The sequence below is a fragment of the Gavialis gangeticus genome, unplaced genomic scaffold (assembly GCF_001723915.1).
Source record: "Gavialis gangeticus isolate Ggan-Ray unplaced genomic scaffold, GavGan_comp1, whole genome shotgun sequence".
Classification (NCBI taxonomy): Eukaryota; Metazoa; Chordata; order Crocodylia; family Gavialidae; genus Gavialis; species Gavialis gangeticus.
This window is the reverse complement of record NW_017728994.1, coordinates 52,626,517-52,652,353: the sequence shown is the minus strand read 5'-3', so window position 1 is coordinate 52,652,353 and position 25,837 is coordinate 52,626,517. Positions and strand designations below refer to the sequence as shown.

Below are 25,837 nucleotides of genomic sequence, written 5' to 3'. Positions count from 1 at the left end.
ACCCCCCCGCGGCCTAGGCCGCCCCGTCGGGCCTAACCGCCAACGGCCTCGGTTCCCCCCGCGCCGCGGCCTGGCGGGCGCGGCCTAGACCCCGGCTCGCTTCTGACCCACTGCCTTCTCTCCGCTTGCAGATGTCGGAGGACCTGGCCAAGCAGCTGGCCAGCTACAAGGCGCAGCTGCAGCAAGTGGAGGCGGCGCTCTCGGGCAACGCCGACAACGAGGACCTGCTCAAGCTGAAAAAGGACTTGCAGGTGGGCCGGGGGGGCAGGCCCACGCGTCGTCTCTTCCCGCCGTGTTATGTGCGGGAACCGGGGCAAAGGCAAAGCGTCGCTTGGTTTTGGGGGCTGCCAGCGAGCCCGAAAGGCAGCGAGGGAGAAGGACTGGGGGTCAGCCTTGGTTGCAGCAACGAGTGGCCTCCAAAATCATTGTGCATTTTGACTGGTATTAGCTGTATGTCGGATGAGGGTTGGCGTTGTTGCACTGCTGTGATAGTCGTGATGTGACGACACGATGATAATAGCGATATGAGAGCCCTAATTGTTATGAATACTCATGTTGTAACATCGTGGTGATTGCCATATCATACTATCACGATAATCATGATGATAATTACAATACAGTAGCCACGATGGTTATGATTCATCGTATCGTAACATCACGATGATTGCCCTATCCTACCAGCACGCTAATTGTGATATGACGTGATGATACGACGATAATCGTGATGTGGTAATCCTGATCGTCATGATTCGTAGCAGCATGATGATCACCTTATCCTATCACGATATGATGGTATGACTATAATTATGATATGATAATCACGAGTGTTATAATTCGTCATATTGTAACATCGTGGTGATTGCAAAGATCGCCCTATCATCCTATCACGATGGATCGTCATATCACCATCGCGATTATCATCTTATCGTGATTATCATATCATCGTGTAGTGATTATTGTCGTATCACGATTACAATATGATGATAGATACGGTAATAATTATGTAATCATGATAATTGCCCCATTGTGGCAATGCTGGCCCACCTCGACTGGGAAGGTGGTGTTCAAGCACTAGAGGAGCAGGTGGGGAGCTCAGCTGGGCTCCTGGAGCCTGGGAGAACTAGAAGAGCTGCTGGTGGAAGTCAAAGGAGACTTTCTGTTTGATTTCCTCTGCAAAGGTTGGTGATAGCTTGCTGTGCAGAACAGTAGACGCTAGCAGTGTTCTCCAAGGTGGGTGTGCCTTTGCTGTACCATTTAGCTAGTATAAAGAATGTATCCGGGTCTACAAAGGGATTGAGCGCATTCCTGGAGGGAAGGGGCATCCATAGCTGTTCAGTGGGGGAGTGAGGGATACAGCCTCAGCTTTACAGCTTCCTAGACCAGGGGTTTTGGCCCACAGACGAACTCTAAGGCAGAGGATCCCAAACTGTTTCTTATGGTGTAACCCCCTGCCAAACTTACCAGCTGCACGCTTACCCCTACCAGCATATGCTTTATATTTTAACCATTATATTTTACCCAGTGCCCATTATTGTTATTATAATGAAAAATACACCATTACACAATTTCTGCCGCTTGCCTCCCCTGGGATGTCTTGCGTACCCCGAGGGGTGTGTGTACCACAGTTTGGGAACCCCTGGTCTAAGGGGTCTGCGATGGTTCAGAAGTCTGTTGATTAGTCACACTTACATTTTGAAGGGGTATGGACCTCCATTCAAAATTTCCAAAGGGAACTGCACCTCCACTCAACGTTCTAGGGATCTGCAAGTGAAAAGAGGTAGAAAACCACTGTCCTGGATCTGTAGTGCTGGAGTCTGCAAGTAAGAGAAGAACAGTGGGGAAAACCCTGGTCAGATCCAGCTCACTCTGCCTTTTGGTATCTCTTCTCTGTCATGATAGGACACAGGACACTGGGCAAGATGGAGTTACAGTCTGACCCAGTAAATAGCAGTTCTTATATATTTCTATCTTATCTGATTAAATAGAAGACTAGAAGGGCTCAGTTTGGTAGAAAGAAATTGCAACCACATCACTGTACAAGTAGGATGGAAAAATAGAGAGAGAGAAAGTTAGGAAGGGGAATAATCTTTCTGGCTTATAAAGTAGGAGAACAAACTAGGAAAGATACCTTGATAGTGTCTTCCTTACTTTTGCACCTGTATTCTATTACATTTTTTCTTAACTTTGGCAAAATTATAAAGAAACGCTCAACCTTAATCTCTGATCTTGTGGTACTGACATAATCCTCTGGTAACCTAGAAGTGTTGACAAACTAGACAGCATAAAATTCCATACATTTAAAAGGAATGTAATTTGCTGCTGATGCAATGCATTCATTATGCACTCTTTCACTGAATCCTTATCAAAGAGGAGCCCAAATACTTTGAGCATTGCTTTGAAATTTTGGCGCGCACAAACTTTGCATTGATTTTTTTTTTCCATAAGAGTTTCATAGGGTGTATTAGGAAAGCCGTGTTGCTACACAGAAGATCTTTAGACTTTTAAGCTCATAACTTGTTGAGTTTAATGAACAGTTAAGCTTCCCCGAGTCCTCATAACACGCACTTTGAACAATATCAGGAACACCTCAACCGTGATTATAATAGGACCGTGTTGCTTTTAAACGGTTAGACAATAAAACTGACATAACTGTGCCTGCCTCTACTGTCGTCTTAAAAGTTACAGTGCAGGTACTGAATGCTACTTTATTAAGATAAGGGACTATAGTTGCCAAGTTCTTATTTGAAGTAGATAAAATTACCCAGCTCAAAATTCAGTAACCAATCCTGCTTCTTGAAGAACAGTAGCAAAAAAATTAAAACTCAAAAAAATAATAATAAAAAAAAAAAATCAAAGATAAAGCTTTTAAGCACCTTCCCAGTCTAGTTTTTGGAGATCTTCCTTAATTTGTAAGGAACCTACTGGACAACTTTCAGAATAATCTGAAGACATTTCCTTGTACACAGTGAAAAGTATCTGTGTATTTTAAAAATACACTGTAAAACCTACATAAGATGATATTTCTGGTACCTTGGCTTTGATATGTAGAGATTGTGGATTTGAAAGGACAACTTGAAGACTTTTTTTCCTTTTAAGAAAAAGTTTTCTGCACAAAATTGGGAAGATACTTACACTCCTGTCTCTAAAAGGTTTGCTATTCATATGTTCCACCTTGTAACTAAGGATGATGCCTTGTCAAGTTAATATACATGAACTACCTTATAACTGGAAAAATGGAAAAGAAGTCCTGGCTTTGTGTTTTAAGTGTCAAATGTCCCAATTAAATGGTTTCTGTGTCTGTTCAAAAGATTGCTACTACATGATTGAAAGAGTCCTTTATGATGCAGCATCACATGCAGCATGCTCAGCTGGGTAATGAACTGCCAGGCTGAAATACGTTTGACCAAGATGTAGAGGGAGCCCATTTATTTACATGAAAATATTTTGCTTCACTGAAAAACTTCTGTTAAGGTGTCTATACAGCCAAGGATTCAGCCTGACTTGGAAGAAGTGGAGTTGATTGCCAACATCTTCCTCTTCATATGGAGATGCAATGTCTACTCTCTGTACATACTCTTGCTTTTCTGACTACTGGTCTGACAGGTGAATACATAAACCACTGTTGCTTTTTCACTGCTTTTAGTATCAAGGCACCACACTGTTTTCCATTAAAAAAAAACCAAACAAACTGGCTTTCAAAGCCTCTGCCTGCTTGTAAGTGTCAATTGACCCATCTTGTTTTTTAGTTCACTACTTTGAGAAGTTTTATGGGGTCAAGTTTCCCTTCTAGCTCCCACTGTTCTTTTTAATATTTTTTACAAATCTTATTTCTCTAACCCTTAATTCTTTTCATAGAATTTATAGCTGTGTTTTATATCTTCTTCTTCCTCAGTGCCGTTTGTCATGTTTGGTCCTCTTTTTTTTTTTCTCTCAGTAGCCTTTTAAAAGTTTAAGTTAGCAATCCTATAAATTAACTGCTTTGTGACTGCTGCAAGACAATGCATAATTGGGGTCTCCATCTATGATTACACTTAGCAGGTATGAAATCAAGGTTTTACCACAAATTTGCAATTTATAGCCTGTCCTTTTAAACTCCTGCAGTAAAGTCAAGGAATTGTTGACTGACTAGTCCATGTAGCTATTCATTTGAATTCTATAATAAGCTATTTATGAAAGAGGCAGGAATACGTCAGCTGTCTCATTACAGTGGTATACTGCATAGTTGAAACACCTACCTTCAGGTAATCAGTGTGTGGTTGTATCATCAGGTCCAGTGGAGCACATATGTGGCAAGCTGTAGTGCTGCTTGGATTTGCAGATTACTGTCACCCATTTATGTCAAAGGTGCTGCTTTAGAGCTCAGACCTGGAGACAAAGAGTAATTAGTGCCATGTACTCTATAGTCCTCCCTCAAATTTAAATACTCTGGATATCAAAATTGGAGCTGGTTCATATACAGTATTATGCAAAAAGAGACTGGAGTAATGTTAGGCAGACCGTGGCCTCTTCCTAGTCTCTACCACTTTATTGCTATATGTTCTTCTAAATCTAATACTGTTTCCCACACATACCATAATCACCCAAAAGTCTCCTTGCTAGTGAAGTGTCATGGGTTCAGATATTAGCAAACAAGGAATCCAGTTATCCTCCTGTTTGTGAATGTTCTGTTTTGACATGTAGTTTTGTTTGCATCTAGTCATTATATAGGTTTGGTGTCTGGGAGCTGTTCCCCAGCAACCTCCTTCCTTGAGCTTGCACTTTTTTTTATAGGCTTCTGCCTTAACAGTGCAGTGCAGTGCAGCTGATTTCAGTGATAGTTCCAATGGACTACAGCTGTTCTCTGTTATTCCTGATGAGTTGATGGAGAAATTCTGCTGGGTCCTTGAGCCTTCCTGTCCCACTGGCTGGTCTGCTGCTTCCCTTTGTTAAGAAGGCAGAAGTGGAGGAGCCTATCCAGTCTCTCTGGAGAGTTGCCAAAGGCAATTCCTTATTTTCTTAGGGTGCACAACTTTCCAAACCACCCCCTCTTGGAATTTGGGATAAGGAAAGGGCTGGAGCCAGTAATGGTGAATGTCTGCGCTTACTTTTTGCTGTGGGCTGAACTGAAAATGCATTTGGAACAGGAGTGTTCTTCATTACTAGTACAATTCCTTTTTTTTAAATCATCCCATAGTCTCAAACAACCAACACAGCTTGTGCCTTTGGTACATGAGTACATACCACTTTTCCTGCAGAGCAAATCAGGTTAGAGCATCTGATTCACTCTGCTCCTGGCCTTGTCCTTGGGCAGTGTTTTGTGCAGGAACAGCAACATAAATCACTGTTGTGAAAGCACCTAGGGTAAGGGGAGAAGTTAGGTCTTCCATAATATTTTCCCCGTTAATTTAAATGCTAGTGGTTAATTTTGAGACTAGCATCAGATGGTGAAAATCAGTGACATAATTCAAGAACTGAAGACTTTTTTTTCTTGTTTACAAACTTCAGTTGCCTTTCTTCCTATAGGAAAGTTCCCATATGTGTTTTCTTCTGTCAGCTGTTGAATCACTTGTCTTATCATAAGTTATGGTACGACACTGTTATGGCACCACAAGAATCTTAACATGGGAGAATAAGAGCACGGCACTGACTTAACTGGCATTTGTTTGATTTCCGTAGAAGAACCAGAAATTGCCTATTCTAGTAAGGTGAAAAATGGATGTTAGAGAGACATGGTTTCATCTTAAAACACCAGAAGCTTGGCAACTTTCTTATGATAAAGGCTTACCCCTGGGACAGATAGTCTGTTAAGAGTAGTGCATGATACTGGAAACCTGTGCATCTACTCTGGCTCTTGAATCAACAAAAAAAGTGGTTACCTAATCATGGATATCTGTTGGTAGAGTAGGAAATACTGGGCATGTCTACACCATTCATTAATTTACTATAATTATGGTGCATTAAGTTTAGTATCTGCAATGGCAGGCACTAATGCCTGTCATGAATGCACCATTATTGGCGCTACTGCACATTAGTGCAGATGAATGGGTTTTTTTAGTGATGTTAATGTGCTTTAAACTAAATCTACTTCACATTAGCCTGGGTTTTGGCCACCACACTAACATGCAGTAGAATTGGTCTTCTGCACATTAACTGTCTCACATAGATGCGGCCACTGAGACTGGCCTGTGTGTGTACTTACCCTTAGAAATAGTCCAGTCAGGTCACATCACATGGATGAAATGGTTGGGGGATTGCCGCGGACTAATGTTGTAGCTTGGATTTTTCAGTACCTTTGTAGCACTATTTATTCACAGTCTAGTAGAAAGAGACCATATTCTTATTCACTTGCCATGTTCAGGTCATTCTGTCAGGTTGATGGGGAGGCCTTTGTCTAAAATATTGAGGTTCTGTTCCAGGAAAAGGTGGAGTCCATCTTGCTATGAATGGTAATCATGTATGTGCTCCAGGGTACAGACAGACTACACTGTTACTGCAGAGTAACTTACTCCAGATTTTAATCCATAGAAATTCACTCCATAGTGGGGAGAAGACAAGTAGTCAGGTCTGTCATGCCCTCAATAGCCACTACCAAAGTGGCTGGAGAACAAGTTTGCATTGAGGATGAAATTGAGTTGAGTGGACACACGACACTTTCTATATAGCAACTTTCCCACGTGTTAAAGCTACTGTACCTATTTCAACGGGTACCTTTGTCCTGGATTTGAGTGACTTACTACATAGTAGTATAGTGTGTCATGCATCTGCACCCAGGATGCTTTTCCTAAAAGGTATTCTTTTTAGAATTAGATCTCAAGAGTAAAGACTTCCTTTTTCTTCTCAGGATGCTTGAGTTCAGCTAACTCTTTTTTTTTTCCTGGAGGAACTGAAAAAAAAAGTGACATTAATTCAAAGGCACTAATTAATATGTTTGTACTTGTTATTTGATAATCTGAAACACAGAAGTGTAATATCTTTGTCAATAAATAATTTTAAATCACTTTCATGCAAAATAAACTGAAATGTAGATGGAAATGAAAAACATGGTTACCTACACAGTTGCCTTCTGAAAAGGTCGTTTAGCCCTTGCCTTCCCCTCAGAGCAACAAACACGACCCTGCCTTCTACTCCTTAGTCAGTAACAGAGCATCGCACGCAGCACACGTGCAAGGAGTCACATCAAGGATTGTTCCCACATAAATAGCTGGCTTTGTCTCTGTGCCTGTACAAAAGCAGTTTATCTAGATAGAGTTCTTGTGAAGAAGAAAGAGTGGGGCATTCTCACTGAATCGGCTGAGGATAGAGAAGTGGCCAGTAGCCTCTTTACAATGCAGTATGTGCCATACATCACTTTTCTGTACATCTGTGATGCATAAGACCACGAAGTGGTAGAGAACTAGAAGTCCTTCACCTCAGAAACACTCTTAACACTGTTACAAAAAACAAATTCCTGAATTTGAAGAAGAAATAAGTGCAGTTAATGATGCTTGAAAGGTTATTGTCTGCATTTTCCTTTTCCAGGAAGTTATTGAACTTACCAAAGATCTGCTTTCAACACAACCTTCAGAAACACTTGCAAGTTCTGACAGTTCTGCTTCTGCCCTGCCCAGTCACTCCTGGAAGGTTGGGGATAAATGTATGGCAATATGGAGTGAAGATGGACAGTAAGTGTAGAAAACAAACTTCTCTAAGTGTTACATGAAATAAAACAGTACAATGGTAAGAGACTTTCATTCAGCTTGAACTGCCTCATTTAAAATCAGTCTAAAGTAAAATAGCAAAGAGGAATTAGAGAAGAAACGTAGGGTTAAGTAGCTGTTGACTCTCTTTTTTTTTTTTTTTTTATTGTAGGTCAGTAGTAAATGCACAAAACTTAAGGAAATCCTGGAATCACCCTTTTGGTCACTCCCCCTCAGAATAAACATTTCACTTTGACAAATCAATAGCATATCTTCCTCAACTAATCTAGTCATGTGTTGCCTTTCAAACATACCAGGTAATTAATGCCTTGCCATTATGTTAATATATTGGCATTTTATTACAGCTATGAAAGATGACTTAATGAGAGATTTCAATTGGTACATCTAATCTGGAATGCCAGCTTTTGGCTATAAAGAAACTGAAACCCTTTGAGACTGATATTGCTCTCTAAGATAACTTTATGGTTGGATACCTGATTGGTAAAGCACCTTAAAGTGTGCTGTGCCAAAATAGTTCATTCAGACGTTACTCACTTTGTGACGGTGTCTTGGGGTTGTTTCACTTCAATCTGAGTTTATACTCCTTGAAATAAAAGTATACTCTGAGTAATACAGTTTTGTAACACAGAAATATTTCTTAGAATTTTTGCCAACTGGGCCATTTGGATAGGGTCAGCACCCATTATCTCTGTAATACAGAACAATATCCTTGCACAGTGGATCTGCTAACATGATGTAGTGGCAACTAAGGATAGGAACAGATGCAAAATTATTGATATTTTATGTAGCAATCCTCTTATAAGTGCCAGAGACGTTTTTTGTTGCTATGCATTGATGGCCAAGCTTACAAGTGTTTCATTTTTAAAGTTTTTAGGTTGCCAGTGAGGGTCAGTATTCTCACTCTGATCATTAGTTCAGGACCAGATCTTGGAAAAACTTTTGGAAATTGAAAATATTTGGACTGGTCTGCCCACATGTTTCTGGTTTGGATAGGTCTTGGTTACTGGACTTGAATCACTTTGCCCTCTTGCCTTTCTGAATTTCAGTTGCCAGTGTCTCTTGAATCTCTAGCCAGAGAGTTATGTTGCCAACCATGTAGAAGTTCGGCTCCCATTTGTTTCCATGTACTAAAGCATCAGTGCCTAGTTTACCTTGAGTGTTCTTCAAGGTGGTGGTCACTAAAATTCTAGCAGAAATGAAATAGCAGATGTTAGCTGGAATAATGTCTATAAAGAGTTTCTCCTAGTCTGTGAGGATTGGAGATTTCTACGTTTTTTTTCTGTTCTGAATTGGGATGATCTTTTTTTAACATAAGATGATTAACCAAGTCAAAAATGAATCAGTTCAGGTTGACTTGAAATGTTTTGTTTTGATATTTTTTTAAATGTTTGGATTTCCACTTTTGCCCTATGTTAGTATAAACTAGCCAACACTTCAAAACGAAATTACTCTGATTCAGAGGACTTTTCATTATGAAAATGTTGAAACAGGATATTTGACAATGTCAGAACCTTTTCTTCCGGAAATGGAGAGGTGGAGAGATTTGTCAAAGCTAGCAATCTCCTGTAAACCTCTTTGTTTCAGTAGATCAGCAATTACCACCAAAAAAGCTTCCCCACCCCCTTTTTTTAATACAAATTCCCAACCAGGCTTAAACTGACATTTTAAAAGGTCTGACACAGATCTATCTCATGACCTATCCGAACCAGAAACAAAAAGATTCCTAACTGTACAGTTGCACAAGACATTTACTGGTAGGTTTGGAAGCTACAGGACCTTGAAGCTGCCACTGGTCCTGATCAGTGCTGTGCAGGACTAAATATAATGCATTGCAGCCCTTAGACTAATGTACCTTTGTCTTTAAAGAATAACAACTCTTTGGCCTGGTTAGCATATTGTTTCAGAAATGAAATACGTTGGTTGCAAATCTTTAGCTTAATGTTATTCACTGACTGACACTATAGGTATTGTAGGGCTGAGTATTAAACCTTTACTCACATGCTTACAGCCATGATATCTTTACAGGTGTTATGAAGCTGAGATTGAAGAGATAGATGAGGAGAATGGTACAGCTGCAGTCACATTTGCTGGATATGGCAACGCTGAAGTCACCCCTCTGTTCAACCTCAAACCTGTGGAAGAAGGAAGAAAAGCAAAAGAGGACAGTGGCAACAAACCCATGTCCAAGTAAGTGACTTAACCTTGATAGTATGTTTGAACAAGGAAGAGGAGACTCCGGATGAGGGCCCTGATGATGCTTACATCTGGGTTTTGGGAGAAGATAGACTTGCCTTGCCTGTCTCCCTGTGTAGGTGATTCAAGAAATAGTAGACACTTCCAGTCTATCAAGATTTCTTTTTAGAGCTTTTGGGTGAAAGTGTGAGTGCTTCACAGATGTACTTACATTTGGAGGAATGAGGAAATGGTTTCACTTACTAGAGCTTCCTGGTGAAAAACCAGAATATAACAGCTCATCTTTGGAACTTGTGTGTTTGGGGACCCAGGCGTTCGGAGTGGCTCTTGCTTTGTTCCTACATTCTGTTGTGGTGGATATTGACTGTCTTAACAAACCAAGAGCTGAAATGCTAGTGTGGTCCTTGTGGGAATACTGGGGCTGTAGTTATCTCACCACGCAGAAACAGCATGGAGTCTGTCTGGTCCCTGTGACCTGCTGCAGATCCTCCTCTCCTATGCTCCCCCTGACTTCCAGAAGAATGGTGCCAGTTGGTATAGAGGTCTTGAGCACTGGGAAACCAATGCTACTGCTATCCTTGGCTACTGGCAGTGTGGCTTTTCTGGAGCCATGTTACTGTGTTCTCAGTTAATCACACTTCCTGGAAAAAAAGCCTTCCCATGCCAAAAGGGGTTCCTGCAGCAGTCGAGATTTTCATAGAAAAGTTCATCCACTTCCAATTGTTTTAGCGTTCTATGGAACGCCACAGTGAAACTCAGCTGATAGGGTACTTGGAGAAGCAACTAAATGCTCTCCATAGAGTCCAAGCCTGACCGCATAGCCAAGGCTTGTGCTTTTATCATTTATTTAAGGAGAGTTCTGTTTAAACCTTTGTGTCCCCACAGTGTTTGTAATTTTATGCTCTGTACTTTGTATTGTTGCCAAAGCATGTTGTGAGTGGCGAACTGAGGTACATGCCTAACAGTTTTCCTTTCTTTGTAGAAAAGAAATGATTGCCCAGCAACGAGAATATAAGAAGAAGAAAGCTTTGAAAAAAGCACAGAGAATCAAAGAACTTGAACAGGAACGGGAGGACCAGAAAGTCAAATGGCAGCAGTTCAACAACAGAGCCTACTCTAAGAATAAAAAAGGCCAGGTTTGTAAATCCTGCCAGTGTATGTGCAGTAGCTTGAAACATTTGTGTTGCTCTAGCCACTACACACTATTGTGTCCGTGTCTTAAGACACAATGTTTAATTTCAGTATCTGAGATGAGACCATCCAGCTGCAAACTGTTAAGTAAAATGGGTCAACAGCAGCTGTCTGGCTGAGTAATTATGTGTCAGTATGCAAGTCAGGTGGTGGACCTTTCCTTACAGGGGTTCACAAACCCCCATTGCTTTCATTTGTGCAGGAAGAACTCATTTCAAGAGTTCTTCACTGACAAATTTGTGTTTGTAGAAATAGCCAAACTCTTTCACATTATACCATGTACAAGTAAATTGTTGTAAGTCCTTACTGCTATCAGGCGTGTAATTGAGACTTTCCATTGGGATACTTCCCATCAGCATCTTCATGCTGCTCTCTTACTAGCCCAGGATATAAGGAAAGACCTTGTGTAAGTAGTAGCAAGCGGAGGGGGCCATGCTGTTCCTCAGTATATATTTTGGTTTGCATTACTACTTGCATGCCTTCATTCAGAGAGTTCCCTCCTTGTAGTTCCCTATTAGCTGTTCAATAGTACTAATCAATGTACAGCTGCTGTGGACTGAAACTTATAGAAATGCATTATGTCAGTGTTATCCAGGGGGAAAAATGCTTTAAACGCTTTAAAAATGCTTTCCTGTGCAGGAAAGCAGATGCACTGATGTGTGGAACTAAGCTGCTCATAGATCACATGTCCAGTGTGAGCTGCTTTACAAGTGTGTGGGTACTGAAAGCTGTTGCTAGATGGATGTCATTTTAAATTGCAAATAAAGGGAGGATGGGAAATCTAATACATCCTCTTAATAAAGGGTTCTGATAGGCTTGGTGTAGTAAGGAAGTTACCTAGAGTGAAAAATGAATCTGCACTTACCTGGGATGAAGCATCAGGGTCCACTGGTGCTGGTTGTGTAGCTTGGGAGGATTCATATCTGCTGGAGGTTAGCTTCTGGCTAACATGTGAGACGTGGCAGAGATGACCTTGGGACAGTCATGAAGGTATCTGGGTTAGTAGGCATCTCGCAGAGGAAGAAGCGAGGAGACGAGCAGTGCTAAAGCATCAGTTCTCCTTTAGCGTGTTTCCTGCAAGTGCTTTTTTGAGGGACATAAATGAACATTGGCTATGAATAAAAGTGGCGAGTGCTCCCCGAGAGGCCTGGCCAGAGCACAGGACCAGGTTCCAGGAAGGCCTCCATTGTGATGTCTGGTCTGCCACTGGTTCCTCTTGGAAGTCAGTCAGCAGCCCTTCAGCTTACCTGTTTGCAAAGTTGAAAGTTGTGGATTGTTTGCAGAATTAGAGAATTGACAAGCTGACAACTAACTGCTACTAACTAGGAATGGTGTTTCTGTTTTCCTTCTCAGGTCAAGAGGAGTATTTTTGCTTCTCCTGAGAGTGTAACTGGCAAAGTTGGAGTTGGAACATGTGGAATTGCAGACAAACCCATGACACAGTATCAAGATACCTCTAAATATAATGTCAGGCATTTAATGCCTCAGTAATAGGAAAAAAGGTTAAACTTCATCTCTGCAGGGCTTTACACTTCTCTTTTTATCATTATATTTTTCTAAAAGTAAATTATTTGTTGGCACATAGTGAATAGTCCACTTTTGTCACCATTTGGCTTCAGCTGATATGAGCCTTAAATCTACAGCTATTGAGTTGACTCCTTTAATCATTACCAAACTTTTTATAGTCGTTAGTTCTGCAGACAAATGTTTTCTTGAACTGCTGCTGGCCCCTGTTTTCAAAACAGCAGTTAGCTGAAACAGGGATCTCCAGAACCTTCCATTCATACTTTGAGTGAGGGTAATCATCAGAAAAGTGACTGTATAAAAAAAATGGCACCTTAACAGCTCTCTCTCTTGTCTCAAAGTCAGTTCAACCTGCTTGCTTCAGTGACAAGCTTAGCATTGGAGAGCCCTATACTGCTTTGAGAGCATTAGCTGGATTCCACCTAAGCTTGTATATAAATGGAATTGTTAATGAAGTTCTAAGTTACTCCCTTGCAATCCCATTGAAGACAGTCGATCTGTAAATGAGGGTAGAGTTGGGCGCATGGAAATTTTTTATTACTAGTAACTATTCATGAGCTAGAAACAATGTGACCTGACTTCTTGGTTCCAGGCTGAATTTCCCGGACTGTGAATCAAACTGGAGGGAAACATCCCTACCTGTAGAAGCAGCAAATTTAAACTGCGAGTTGGAGAGATGACCAAGAAACCATAAGATGGCATTTTTAGAGAGTCAAGTTACAGAGTAGAAAGGCACTTTAAAATTGTGGATTTAAAGTGTTGGGAGAATTTAGGTTATACACTCTGAAAGTAGACCGTGAGAACTGCTGGGTTCTCCAGTGTGATTATGAAATTTGATAATGTACAGCAAATCCCCAGCATCTCATTGAGTAGCTTGTGTGGGTTTCCATCCATTTAAACAGAACTGAAGCACATCGGATAAGAATGCCTGGATCCTATTTAGTTAGTTGTAAATGAGTAAAGGTTAATCTGAATTTTTTGCCCCAATGTTCATTGTAATTTCAGCCATATTATGGTGTCATTGAGCCCTTTCAATTTTATTCAGGAAACAATGTGTAAAAGCTCTTGCCTTTTTGTACTTTCTGTATGTGATTGCTTTCCTTTGTTACTTGTTGCTCACTTACGGTAGTGGTGCCATCTCTGAATCCGTAATGTGTTTAAAACAAAAGTTAATAGATAGCCCTGTATACAATGTAGATATTATTTTTGTAAAATCTAGGGCTGAGTTGATGAGCAAGAGTACTGAATAATACCTGCTGAATAATTCAAGGGTATTTCTTGTTCATTAATCCTGACCATGTTTCCCCTGTATATTATGTTAATGTAGCTCATTTTGTAATTTGTTAACTAGATCAGGTCACGTCAGCAATTGTTGATGCACTGATTGGTGGAAATGTCCATCATCTACCCGAGTCACAACTCAAGCTAGACTCTGCAACTGATAGTTTAGAATCCATGCATAGAAAAAGGTTCTTCCTGTTAACAGAAGAAGGTGATTTTTATGACTACAAAGTGTGTTAATTTCAGTTTTGTATGTTTAACTTTTATTAAATAAAGTGTTTAAAATCTCCTGGATATGTTTGGCACCTTGAAAGTGTACAAGTCTCAGGCGCTGTCCAAGATGAGTGTAATGACAAGCGCGGATGCTGAACTAATAGACAGAAGGGGGAACTAACTGCACATGGAGGAAGGGGAGGGGATTCAAGAGATCCTGAATTCTGCACTTCCGTTAGGCAACACCTCCTTAGTCATGCAATGAATCCCAACTCCTAGGTCTCTGCTGCTGGGTAGACTGGGGAAGGGACTTCTGTTTGTACCAAAAGACTCCAGTCTACAATAAAAGTGTAATGAGGTCAAAGTAGAAGACCTCACTACTTCTTACCTGGTTGGTCACAGGAGGGGACAGTCATTCCTGCTAGTACAGGTGTGTCTAGAAAGAGAGGCACCTGTCTACATGCAGTTATACATGATCTGGTAGTTCCTGGCAAATAGGAATGATGCGTCTGTGCAGGACATCACAAAACTAAAATCAAGTCACAGCAAACATGGGAGTTGAGTTAGAAAGTGCCTTCTGTGCAAGTTCGCCCTTAACTCCACTCCAAACTGCAAAACACAAAGTTTCTTTTAGAGAAGGGACTAAAACTGTACACTACAGTTTGGTACCCACCCTTAGCTAAACAGAATTGCCTTTGCGTGTTTTGGTACAGAGAATATTGTGTCACACTTTACATGCAAGTACAAGCCTGAAGTGAATATCAGGCAGAAAAAGCTCTGAGAACAGAAGTGGGCAGGCTACTTCTGCACTGCTGGAAGAGATGGATCAGCTTCAACTAAACTAGCTTGTCACATGGGAATTACACTCGTTTAGAAAAGATCAGCAGTCATGCAACTCAATGACCTAAAAATGGACATGACTGTGTTAAACAGTTACAAATGCAATTAGCTGTACTATAGTTAGATAATACACCACTTTTCTTTTTTTTTTTGCATATCCACTTAGTGATCACTGTTTCAGGTTAGATTGTCTTAATGAACTTGGAAACAATGCTATATTGATACAGGGTGTTCCTGCCTTATATAATGGATGAGGATGATGGTCACTGAAATAAAAAGAGTAGACCAGGATGTAGGTGCTAGTAATGATCAGCAGAACGTATTTGGACATGCCTTCAAAATCTCAGATGTCTTTAAAAGAAGCTTGGTAAGTTCAGAGAAGTAAAAAAAGCACCCTACTTAAGTAAAATTTCATAAAATTTATTTGTATATTTTGAACAAGTTAATACAGATATCCACAACAAAAAGAAGTCATTTAAATGATGGGAAAAAATGGAACATTTGTCAGCACCATCCGCATGTTACAGACAGAGGCGTGATCAGCATTTGAGTGTTTCAAAGACTGACTTCAAATTGTCTCGTTCAGTTTCTCAACGTAGCAAGTGGCTATAGCACCTGTTAAGTTACTACACAAAAAAATAGATGCTCAGAAAAGCTTAGAAAAGAAACTGATACACACAGAGCAAAGATCACAAAAATAAACACACTAAGCTAGAAACACCTTAGAAAAATATTTCTTCTGTCAAAGGATACACCATTTGTTAAATTTCAGAACTGCATCTCCAGAATAGTACAACAGCACTATGCAGACACATATAGTACAGTGTATGTTTCCTCTCTCTCAAAGCAAATTGCTCTAGGAAACCCATAGTCTAGTAGTCTGAAATAGAAAGTTCTCACACACGTGTTGTAAACTCCTGGGAAGATTGTAACAGTACAAATTTGACTCAAATCAGAAACTGCTCAGTATGCAGTTAAAAAAATGCTGTCTGAATGATCAGAGTCCACACTTCTACTCCCCTTGAAATCAATGGAAAGTTCCCACCGGCTCTGACTTCATCACTGATATCCAGAACAATTTAAAAACAGCAAATTGAAATTCTGTGGAGAAGGATCCTGCTATCAAGTATGTTTTTAAAATAAAACAGTGGATTATTAGCATTTTTGTTACAAGCTTCAAATAGTGGAAACACAAACAGCATCTGTGACAGAAGGAAACATTACTGGCCATTGCAAATGTTGTGGTCCTAATAGCAATCTCTTCCTTTTTGCCATCAGCCATGCCAAAGTTTGATTGTCACTTCACTTAACATCTGTTCGGATGTTCAACATCTTAAAGGCTTGTTAAGGACAAGGAAGGACTTCGTTCAATTTACAAATAAATTCTACTGTGACTCAGCACGAGACACAGTTGGAAAAGGGTGCAAACATTTTCATTTCTCATTAACATTCTTCAACCTGTCAATTAAGCACTTTGATTTTGCAAGATACTGTTAACCCCTTCACTTGCACATGCTTGTGTCTTGGTCCCTCATGTAGTTTGTCAGTGACAACAGGGACTTCTTTTCAAATAAGTCATGTTAAAACGATGAGAGTACTTGGAGCTGGTGTTGCTCTTCACATACCTCTGCAATCTGCTTTTTCTTTTTTTTTTTTTTGAGCTCTCTCAAAGTTACTTTGACTCAAGTGTACAAATTAAATGTTTTTGGTATTAGTTCATAGCACAATGCTAAATTGTATGCATTGATATCTAGCATGCTGTAAACAGGATATCTGAGTAAGCAATGTTTCTTACTTTAAATATACCTAAAAGTCAAAACCCCTGCAGACAAGATGTAGATGCTGCTTAATAGGCAAAGAACATATCATTGACACTATTTCACATTATAAAAGGGGAGGCTATCTGCTCAAGCCCAGTATTTAACCTACCTTACCAGGATCACTTGGTGAGGGCAGGCACGGAGAATGTGCAGTTTATCGTACGAGATGCAAAGCTCCAATAAAACATGTTGACGGCGCATGCCTGGAAATGATTTTTCAGATATTCTATTCTAAAAATCTCTCCTACTTCCCCAGACTCAAAGGTGATGCTATTCCTTAGTGAAAATGGTCTATGCCAATTTTCAAACTCCTTGCTTTAGGCCTGTTTAAAAAGCCATGTTTTGAATTTTCGTTTTTACAAGGCAACTGCTGCAGTATTTTTGCTTTCCACATTGCTGCAGAAGAGCAGAAGATGTTTCCCTCCTTATTCTCATTAAAAACCAGAAAAACCCAAAGAAAAGCTGCCCACTGAACCACTTAGAGGAAGGGATCAAGTCTGGAAACTTTCAGCAAAGGAAGGAAACCTCAAAATGTTACACGTGTTTTGAAAAAGAGGAGCACATGGAAATCAGTTTCTAAAAATTACCATAGCAAGACCAGCAGTTGCTTGCTAGAAAACCAGTAGCATATACCACTAGTAGCACTTCATTACCTATTGCAGTTGTGTGGAGCCCAAAACCATGACTGCAATGATCTGCTTTCATTAATAGGATGGTCCACCCATATTCCCCTAGAAGAGCAGCAACACAGCAGAGCTGAGTTAGCTGTGATGACTTCAATGTTGCATTACCAAGGGGTGAATTTGGTCCCCTGGCTTATAAAAAGTATGGTTCTGGTCTCACTAATACTTTTCATGGCAAGCAGAGTCATCAGATGAAGAGCAAATGTGAAATCTGATTCCTCTTAACATATTTCTGCAACTACTTTGTTCAGGAGATGCACCTGGGGCCTTGCTTGCTCGGTTGTGCTGAGAAGCATCTGTTAAGCCTCTTGCAGCCATGCATTTGGTCCAATAAAAGATACCACCCCCCAAAATGTTGGTACTTCAAACTCAGGATTCAGGTCAAGAAGATGAGACTCCACCATATACCACCACACTGAAACCTCCAAGCCATAAGCACATCCAGAAATCAGAGCTAGAGTGTGAACTCCTGGTTCGACAGTTCTAATTACTCAGGTTTCATGCCGTTTTGTGTTTTTTTAAACCAGGATCCACTCGGCTTTCAAACGCATCTGAACACACTCTGTGAAGCCATAGCATCACAGCCAGATTTCTCGATAGGGACTTTAACGTTCCTAGAAATGTGCTCAAACCAACAGCCTTAACTAGCTGGGCAGCCTAACGCAACATTTAGCCTTCCTGGAGTGTTTCATATGGTCATAACACTTCAGAAACATTAAAGTGATCCTCACAACAGCTGTGGTGTCTAGAGCTATCCATATTTTACAGGAAGCAGAAACAAAAGCAATTTAACGAAGTCCAAATGCATCAGTGACATGACTATGTGATCTCATTATAAACCACCATGGTCATGGTATGGAACAAGACTGCATATGTGGTAGGATACTATGATATTCATGAACTATTCCACTGACATTGTATGGTCCCCATTAAATTAATAAGGAGCTCTTTTAACTGGCCTCCACCATCTCCCCTTGACAGCAAAAGGAAGAGCTCACTAACTTAAAAATAGAAACTCCCATCTGGAAATAGCAAAGGGCAGACTAGGAGTCCATCAGCAGGAACATCTTGTTCATTTTTCCTATTTTTCCAAGAGGCAAGGGGAGTAGGTCAGTGCTACAGCAAATCTTTATTGTCACAGTGAGCTCCTTTCCATCCCAGCCCCTGGGGTAAGATCCTGATCTCAGCCATGGCTTTCCGTGTGGTCAGGATTTCATCCCAGGTGGGGCAAGGCAAAGCAAATTGCGGCTCAACCTCCAATGAGAGCAACTGAGGACAAAAGACAGAGCAGACATCAGCAGGGAGTGGGAGCTTGGAAGCAGAGCATGGCAAACGAGAAGAGAGCTGGATTCTCCTGCACGCGAGGGCCTATGAACAATTTGGTAACAAAAAAAATAGATACCCTCCCCCCCACCCCCTTTTTTTTAAGCTGACCTATGGATCCCGCATGGCAAAACAATTCAAGGCCATTGTCCGTCAGCGACACGCCTCTAACGGAACGGACTTCCCCAATGACCTTCGAGTGACAGGTTGCCAAACGATAACCATGACAAATGCAGCCAGACAGCCGTCTCCACCTCATTTGCAGACACAAGATGACATGCTATAATACACCGATGTCAAAAGCAAGAAAATGCGGGATGGTCTTTCTAATGGGTTTCTCTGTAGCAAAAGGACCCATTACAGACCTAATTTATGGAGGAAAAGCTTGCCATGATGAGCTTATGGGGAAGCAATGTGTGTGTGTGGACCACACAGGCAGGGCAATAAAGAAGAAATACCATGCATTTTGTAAGGAAAAAGTCACCTCGTTCTTGTAAACAGAGGAGGACGGATTTCATGCTTGCTTTGGAGGCTGGGTGCTACAAACTTGATAATAAACCCCAAAGTCACCTTATTTAGGAAACAAATTTGAACAAGGATCAAGTCTCATCCATTTTGGGAGAGCTGGAAAGTGCATACCATGTGATAAGAATATCTGGGTTAAGCCAAGCTCATCTATAGACAACGTAGACCGGACGTCTGTCTTATGCTGGTAGGCCAAAAGCTGAACTTGCAGCTAGTTGGGCTAGGAATAAAAGGAGATTGGCTAAAAAAGAGCTGATCACTTCCACCTAAGGTAATGAGAGTTGCTTAATCTGTGAGGCTTTACAAGAGAGAAACATGCTGTCTTTTACAGGGTCAATAGAAGACTAGGTTATTAGTATCATATCAGAAGGCCTGTAGATAAGGTACATCTTCGGTTCACAGCTGCCCTTTCACTGGGCTCCATTTGGGCAGAAAGGAGGGCACTTCTTTGGATGTAACCAACCAACTTGTATCCGACTTCCCAAGAACCAGCCAACTGCACAGCTCCCAGTCTACATGAAGACTTCCTGGTCACCACCTTCCTCAAGGCAACGGTTGTGCATCCACATACGAATCAATGATATATCCACATCCAGATACATGTAAGCTTAATAGTGCATGGAAAGCACAGGAGGTTTTGAAGTCAGTCATTCTTCAAGGGGTGACTGTAGCTGTGTTTGCCTCGGCCTACTCAGCTTAGAGAGAGTTCATCTAAAACTCAGCAAGTTCACCAGACTTTGCCGCTCGTCTCGAAGTAATTCAGATTCCCGAATTTCCAGATTACTTCATGCATCTTCCTGGCCAAAGCCCTTCGTAATCTCTAGTTACATCTCTGATGTAAACCTGCATCAACGAGGCAAGGATTTTGGTGCTACCTTGTACTGGACCAACTGAATAGTTGGGAGAGCTGTTGGGCAAACTTTTGGGCATGATTGTACAGTCCAATAAAAGATGATCACAAAAAACCCTTGCCTCTTGGACATTCCCTGGACCACTGCACCTACAACAACCTTCCAACTCTACCACACCATGCATCCATGGTCACCTTAGCAGAAGCTCCAGCGAGGAAACGACCTTCTTCTGTAAATTAAGATTATGCTTGACAAGGTGCCAGAGTCTCCTGGATATTTGTGGAGAGAACATCATTGATGCAGACCATGTCTAAGAGTGGCACGCTCCAAAACTACCCAAGCCCCAAACTACAGAACTTGCCCTTCTCAGTCTTAGCTCTGTAACTCCCCAGTGAATGGGTTGGTCTCCATGCCTGGGAAGTACTTGGAGATGAAGGCTCATGGTTCACACAAAATTAACAGGGCTTCGCTGAAGGGTGGGTTTTCTGTTTTCAACCTGGAATGAACCATCTAGGTCAGCAGTTCCCAACCCGTGGTACAGGTACCACCCGTGGTCCGCAGACCACCCTTCAGCGGTACGTGTCAACAGGTTTATTATAATTACTTTATATGACAAAAATTTGCTGGTGGTACTGAAGGTTGCATCATTTTAAATGGGCGGTACGCAATCTGTCAGAGTTTGGAAACCGCTGATCTAGGTTAACAGACCTGTCAAAGCTACAGATCCTTCAGCACAAGGTTCTTGCACCTCCCCATCCAGAACATCCTCTGGCCTCTCTCTTTTGGGAGAGCAGGAAACTGCTTCCTGGGAATGAGAGCTGCAGCAGCACAAAGTGAAGGGAAACTGGGGGAGAGAGAGGGGAAACCATCAAGACGTGCCTACACCCCAGAAATGGCCTTGATGCCAACTTGTGTTGACTTACTGAACTCTCAGTTTCAATAGCCAGGCCACAAGGGCATCAGCTCTAGACGAATGTCATCACACAAATGTTAGGTTATTTTGCTAGAAAGACCCGGGCTACCAACATGGTTATTATACCAGTACATATAGCAATGCCAACTACTGCCATGGCAGGAAGCCCACCAGCGTGGGCTTGACTTATCCTGCTGGCGGCTCGTTTCAGGCGTGGGAATGTCTCTCACCAGAGAATCTTCCGCTAGTGCCCAGAAGTGAGAGGAACCAGGGAGCTCCTAGTACCAACCCAGACACCAGTCAGCAACCAACCATTGGTCTTTAACTACCAATACAAAGGCTTGTGGAAGAAGCCTGTTGGCCGTTAAAGGCCATTCCTACCTGAAAGCTAATGCTTGCTGCTTTGCTCACCGAGTCCCTGGGACAGTTGGGAACTAGGAAGTGGTCCAACATTTCCTCCCTTAACACTTATTGTAGAGTACTTGGATCCCCAGACATTTCAAACCTCTTGGCTGCAGTTTGAAAGATAGCAGCTGATAACACGCTGACCACAAAGGCACATAATGTGGGCTGCTGTCCTGGCATCTTGAGCCATTTTCCCTTCAAAACACACAGACACTAGCCTTGTTAGCCAGGAGAGAAAATGCTGATTTTCTTCCTTAATAAGCTGGCACTTTTTCTCCCCCCCCCCGGTCTCTAGCTTTTATTTTCCTCAATTGATTTTTTTTTCTCCAGGCAAACTTTTTATCATCACATGTATGTTTTTGTTCCCAAAGCAAGCCAAAAAGGAGGAATCAAAGAGGACAAGGCTGCCTGAGCCAGACGGATCACGTTAGCTTGCGTGAACCATGGGAGTGGTTTTTGAAGGAGCTGAACCCCAGGAGATCCCAGTCTGCGCATCTATACATGCCAGTTTAAGACGCATTAAGGGTGTGCGTCTACACACGTGCACCCTTAATGTGCCTTAAAAATGGTGATTTTCAGCTATTCACACCCAAATTTGATACCTGTAAAGCAGGTATCAGATCTAGGTGCAAATAGCTAAAGCACATTAATGCAGATGTAGACACACTAAGGCACATTAATGCTGTGTATGGACTGATGTGGGACTTTCGTCCCACATCAGTCCATGCACACGGCACCCATGTGCTTTAACGCGTGCACATGTAGACATGAGCCTAAAATCCCCTTAACGCACATTAAGCTAACGTGCGTTAAATTTAGGCGCGCCTAAATATACACGTAGACATGCCCAGTGACTTCAGTTGGAGCTGTGCGTGCCTGAAGAATCAGGCCTTGTGGCAGATAGTCACCTCATGATTTCTTGTTGCAGTGGGAAAGGGTCACAAAATGGGAGCAAACAGCACCCAGATGAACAGTGTCCAAGACCTTCCTGCTGCTGACAATCCTAACAGGGCCAAACTGGTAATCACTGGGGCTAGGCCAATCCTTGTCCCCATATGGGATCCTTCCACCATAACTCAGTATCTTCTTTCTTACTCCTGACCTACACTGGCAAGCATGTGTAAGGCAGAAGGCAGGGTAAATTTGCACCTTTATAGTCTAACTAAAATCAGATGTGTACAGTTTCAACATGGGTGAAATGCTGCAGCTGCATTATTTAATGGCTCTACCATTGCTAGCAGTGGTGTTCAGTGCAAAGCCCAAATCTCTATCAGCTGAGCTAAGGAATCACTACAATACCAGCAACTGGCATCTTCCTGTTCCTGCTGGGTCACCCACTAGAGGAAAACATGTTCACATGCATTAGAGCCACTGTATTACACATGCACAGGTGTAAGCATATTTTAGAGCACCAGTCTGACCCATATTTTAATAGCCAAAAGACGTAAAAAACCCAGAAATAGTTCAAAGCCAGGTAAAGATTATTCTGCTGCTCTATTAAGACAGGTCTTGTGCCTCGCATAGTATGATATTGCATCTGGGGGGAGAGGGGGCAGGAATCGGTAACATAGGAAGGTGTAAAAATACACGCGGTACACCAGAACTTAGGACAAAATCTACATCAGACTCATTCAGGATCTTCTCATAAGATCAAAAGGGCAACAAACTTTTTTTTCCAGGCACAAGATAAAGAGACAAGAAAGTATGCTAAAAACCACACAAGTGACCAAGATGGAGGAACACAATGCATTTCAAATACAGAAATGTTTAATGGCATTAAAGTGCTACTTTAGTGGGGGGACATAGGCTAACATTTAAACACAATTCCACTGCACTGCTAAATAATGTTGTCTTTATTTTTTTTTTATTTTACTTTTTTGCCCATCCCTACCTAAAAACAATAAAATAAAATCTACAGGACTGAAATTAACAACCCATTCAAATCAGCAATAAGTTATGAATCTTATAAAGCATTTTTTTCCTCTTTTCTTTCTTTTTTTTTTTTTTTCCTTAGTAACGAGGGAAAGTTAAATTACTTAAAGGTATACAAAGTTTCAAACAATGAGGTGAGGTCTATAGGGGAAGGTTTTTAACTTGGAAAACAAAATGAAGCCATTAAAAAGACAAAAAAAAAAAGCAAGCAAAGCCCTCAAAGTGCAGGTTAGAAAACTCGTCTCAAAGAAAAGTATAAAAGATTCAATACATTAGCTCTTGACAGCAACAGCATCTGCACAGGTAGGATGGAGGCTGCCCTTGTGAGGGGACTGTGTAGGTAAAACGTTACGTTAACAGAAGTGCTGTGCTCGACTATGTTAACTACTGGACTGGAACTACTTGTAAAGAATCAGGTATGCAAAAGGGGAATGACTCTAAACAAGGAATCCAAACTAAACCAAACCAGCCAACCCAACCTTTCCCAGCTAGCGCAGACATGGTTCATCTCGTGCATGGCAAAGAGCATCTTCAGGTTTCCCGGGGTCAAGTGCTTCACCACACAGATACTTTCTCCAGTCATGTTAATTTGTTATAAAAAGAAAGACACCAAAGGTTTCAAATGGACAAGCTCTAAAAAGACATGTCACATTTGGTGCGTGTTTTTCTTCTTCTCCCAACACATTTACAAATGTTTATCAAAAAATCTTTAAATAAAAAGGTCATAGTGGCTCAGTATCTGGACATGACTTTCCAGCACAATCATGTCTTATGTGCTGATATCTTTCTGTCCTCGATTGTGTACGTGTGTGTGTGTACGTGTGTGTGTGTGTGTGTACGTGTGTCTACAGGGGAATACTGCTGGTAGGGTCACAGCCTGACTCCACAAAGCAGCCCACTGTGTGCTGGTAGATTAGCTGTAGTACCTTAGTGCTAGCAATGCGGTAGAGGTACTTGCTTTAAACGGCGTCCAATAAAAAGCTGGGCTGAACGGTGATCTCTTGTGAACGTACTTCACTGCTGCCTCCCTCTCCCTGGGCATGAATTGGGTTCCTCATTATTATTCACAAGCTACATGATCAGCCTTCAGAAGCAGAGATGCTGCGACTTCCTGCTGTGGTCTAAAAATGCTCGATTGGGATCGGCCAGGAGGAGAGCGTCCTTTTGGGCCCACAAACATTTTAGAAGGGTCTTAACCAAGGTGCTCAATCTGAATACATCAGAGGAAAATTGGGTCGTTCCTAGATCTCATGACAGAAAGGAGGGGGAGGAGAGGAGGAAAGGGTGGGGAGGAGGAGAGAGAGGGAGAGAAGGAGCTGAACTGCCAGTATCCTCTTTCAAATAAATAAAAGTCAAAGCAAGGTCACTCATCATTAAAGCCCAAATCCCAGCACCGCTGAAACGAATGTCCCTGACTTCTGAAGGACTAGAATTCAGCCCAACCTCTTACCAGTGGAAATTGAGATTTTGCAACACAACCAAATGAGTGTAGATGGGTTGCTACGGAGGCATCCATCACCCAAGGGACCATGTTTACAGATCTCACTGTTGACACGTCATTTCTGAAAGAGGATACTGCCAGCTAGGAGGACCCAGTTGGAATTCAGATTGCCCCAGGGAAGTGATCTGCACTAGACTGGAGTCCTGTTTTTGTTTTAGGAAGTGAATGACAGTTTGACACTGGAGCTGGAGTAACCCTCGTCACTGCCCATGCTCTGCAAGCTGCTGTGATCATCAATGTCACTGATGCTGGTTGTGCTGATATTGTCCACTTCTCCATGGGAGAACTCTGTGCTTTCGACGTCCACTTCAATCTCTTCTGCAAGGAAAACAACAGACATGCACGCAGGTTAGCACTGGTGCAGGCAACTGTTCCTTCAAATCTACATATCGGCCAGGACTCAGGGGACATGTTTCCTGTGTATATGCTAAGGGCCATGCAGTAACGATCTCCTGGAGATGAGGCAGCAGAGAAGTTACTGCCTCATGGTGTTCGCAGGGGCTCTTCAACCCTCCCAGGGGTAGCTGACCTGGCACTCCCAGGCTGAAGACCTTGGTGGAGACAGGATTAGTGTTTACTAGTTGCTTAGGGGCCCTGCTCCCTGGGCATGCATAGGAAGCCTGTGCCAACCACTGCCATGGCAGGCAGCCCGCTGGTGTGGGCTTGACTTATCCTGCCTCCATCACACTGCATGGAGCAGCCACACTGGTTATGCAGGTCTGGACACGTGGCCACAGCTTGCATTGAATTTACTGCCAGCGTGGCAGGCTGGCGTCAGCCTCTTGCAGAGCAGAGCTGCCCGTGTCCAGGTGGCTGTACAACAGTACACGACACGGGACCTTTGGGTACCCTACAGCACAAACAGGACAATGCCTTGCTGGGATATGCAAATAAAGAGGCTAGACAGGTCCCTACCCAGCATGGGAAAAAGTGTTTCCATGGGGCGATAAGCTAATACTTTCAAAG

General features: G+C 42.0%; 2 protein-coding genes across 2 annotated transcripts in view; one reads left to right on the top strand and one right to left on the bottom strand.

The window, feature by feature from the left end:
- Positions 1 to 103: 103 nt before the first annotated feature.
- SMNDC1 (survival motor neuron domain containing 1) lies at positions 104 to 14,159 on the top strand. Its single transcript, XM_019502787.1, has 5 exons — positions 104 to 251; positions 7,498 to 7,640; positions 9,702 to 9,863; positions 10,852 to 11,005; positions 12,414 to 14,159. Exons 1-5 carry the CDS (start codon positions 132 to 134, stop codon positions 12,549 to 12,551), a joined length of 717 nt encoding a protein of 238 aa, XP_019358332.1. The 5' UTR covers positions 104 to 131; the 3' UTR covers positions 12,552 to 14,159.
- Positions 14,160 to 23,187: 9,028 nt separating this feature from the next.
- The window catches only part of MXI1 (MAX interactor 1, dimerization protein), a gene marked incomplete at its 5' end in the record, with an annotated part of 67,829 nt that continues 65,179 nt past the window's right edge, over positions 23,188 to 25,837 (bottom strand). Inside the window, one exon of the mRNA XM_019502156.1 lies at positions 23,188 to 25,189. Within this exon, the coding sequence (XP_019357701.1) occupies positions 25,026 to 25,189 (164 nt within the window). The remainder of the gene's footprint in view (positions 25,190 to 25,837) is intronic.

Coding starts and splice junctions, on each gene's coding strand:
- SMNDC1 (XM_019502787.1), top strand. CDS start 132: ATGTCGGAGGACCTGGCCAAGCAGCTGGCCAGCTACAAGGCGCAGCTG. Junction 9,864..10,851: donor GGCAACAAACCCATGTCCAA/GTAAGTGACTTA, acceptor CTTTCTTTGTAG/AAAAGAAATGATTGCCCAGC. Junction 11,006..12,413: donor CTAAGAATAAAAAAGGCCAG/GTTTGTAAATCC, acceptor TTTCCTTCTCAG/GTCAAGAGGAGTATTTTTGC.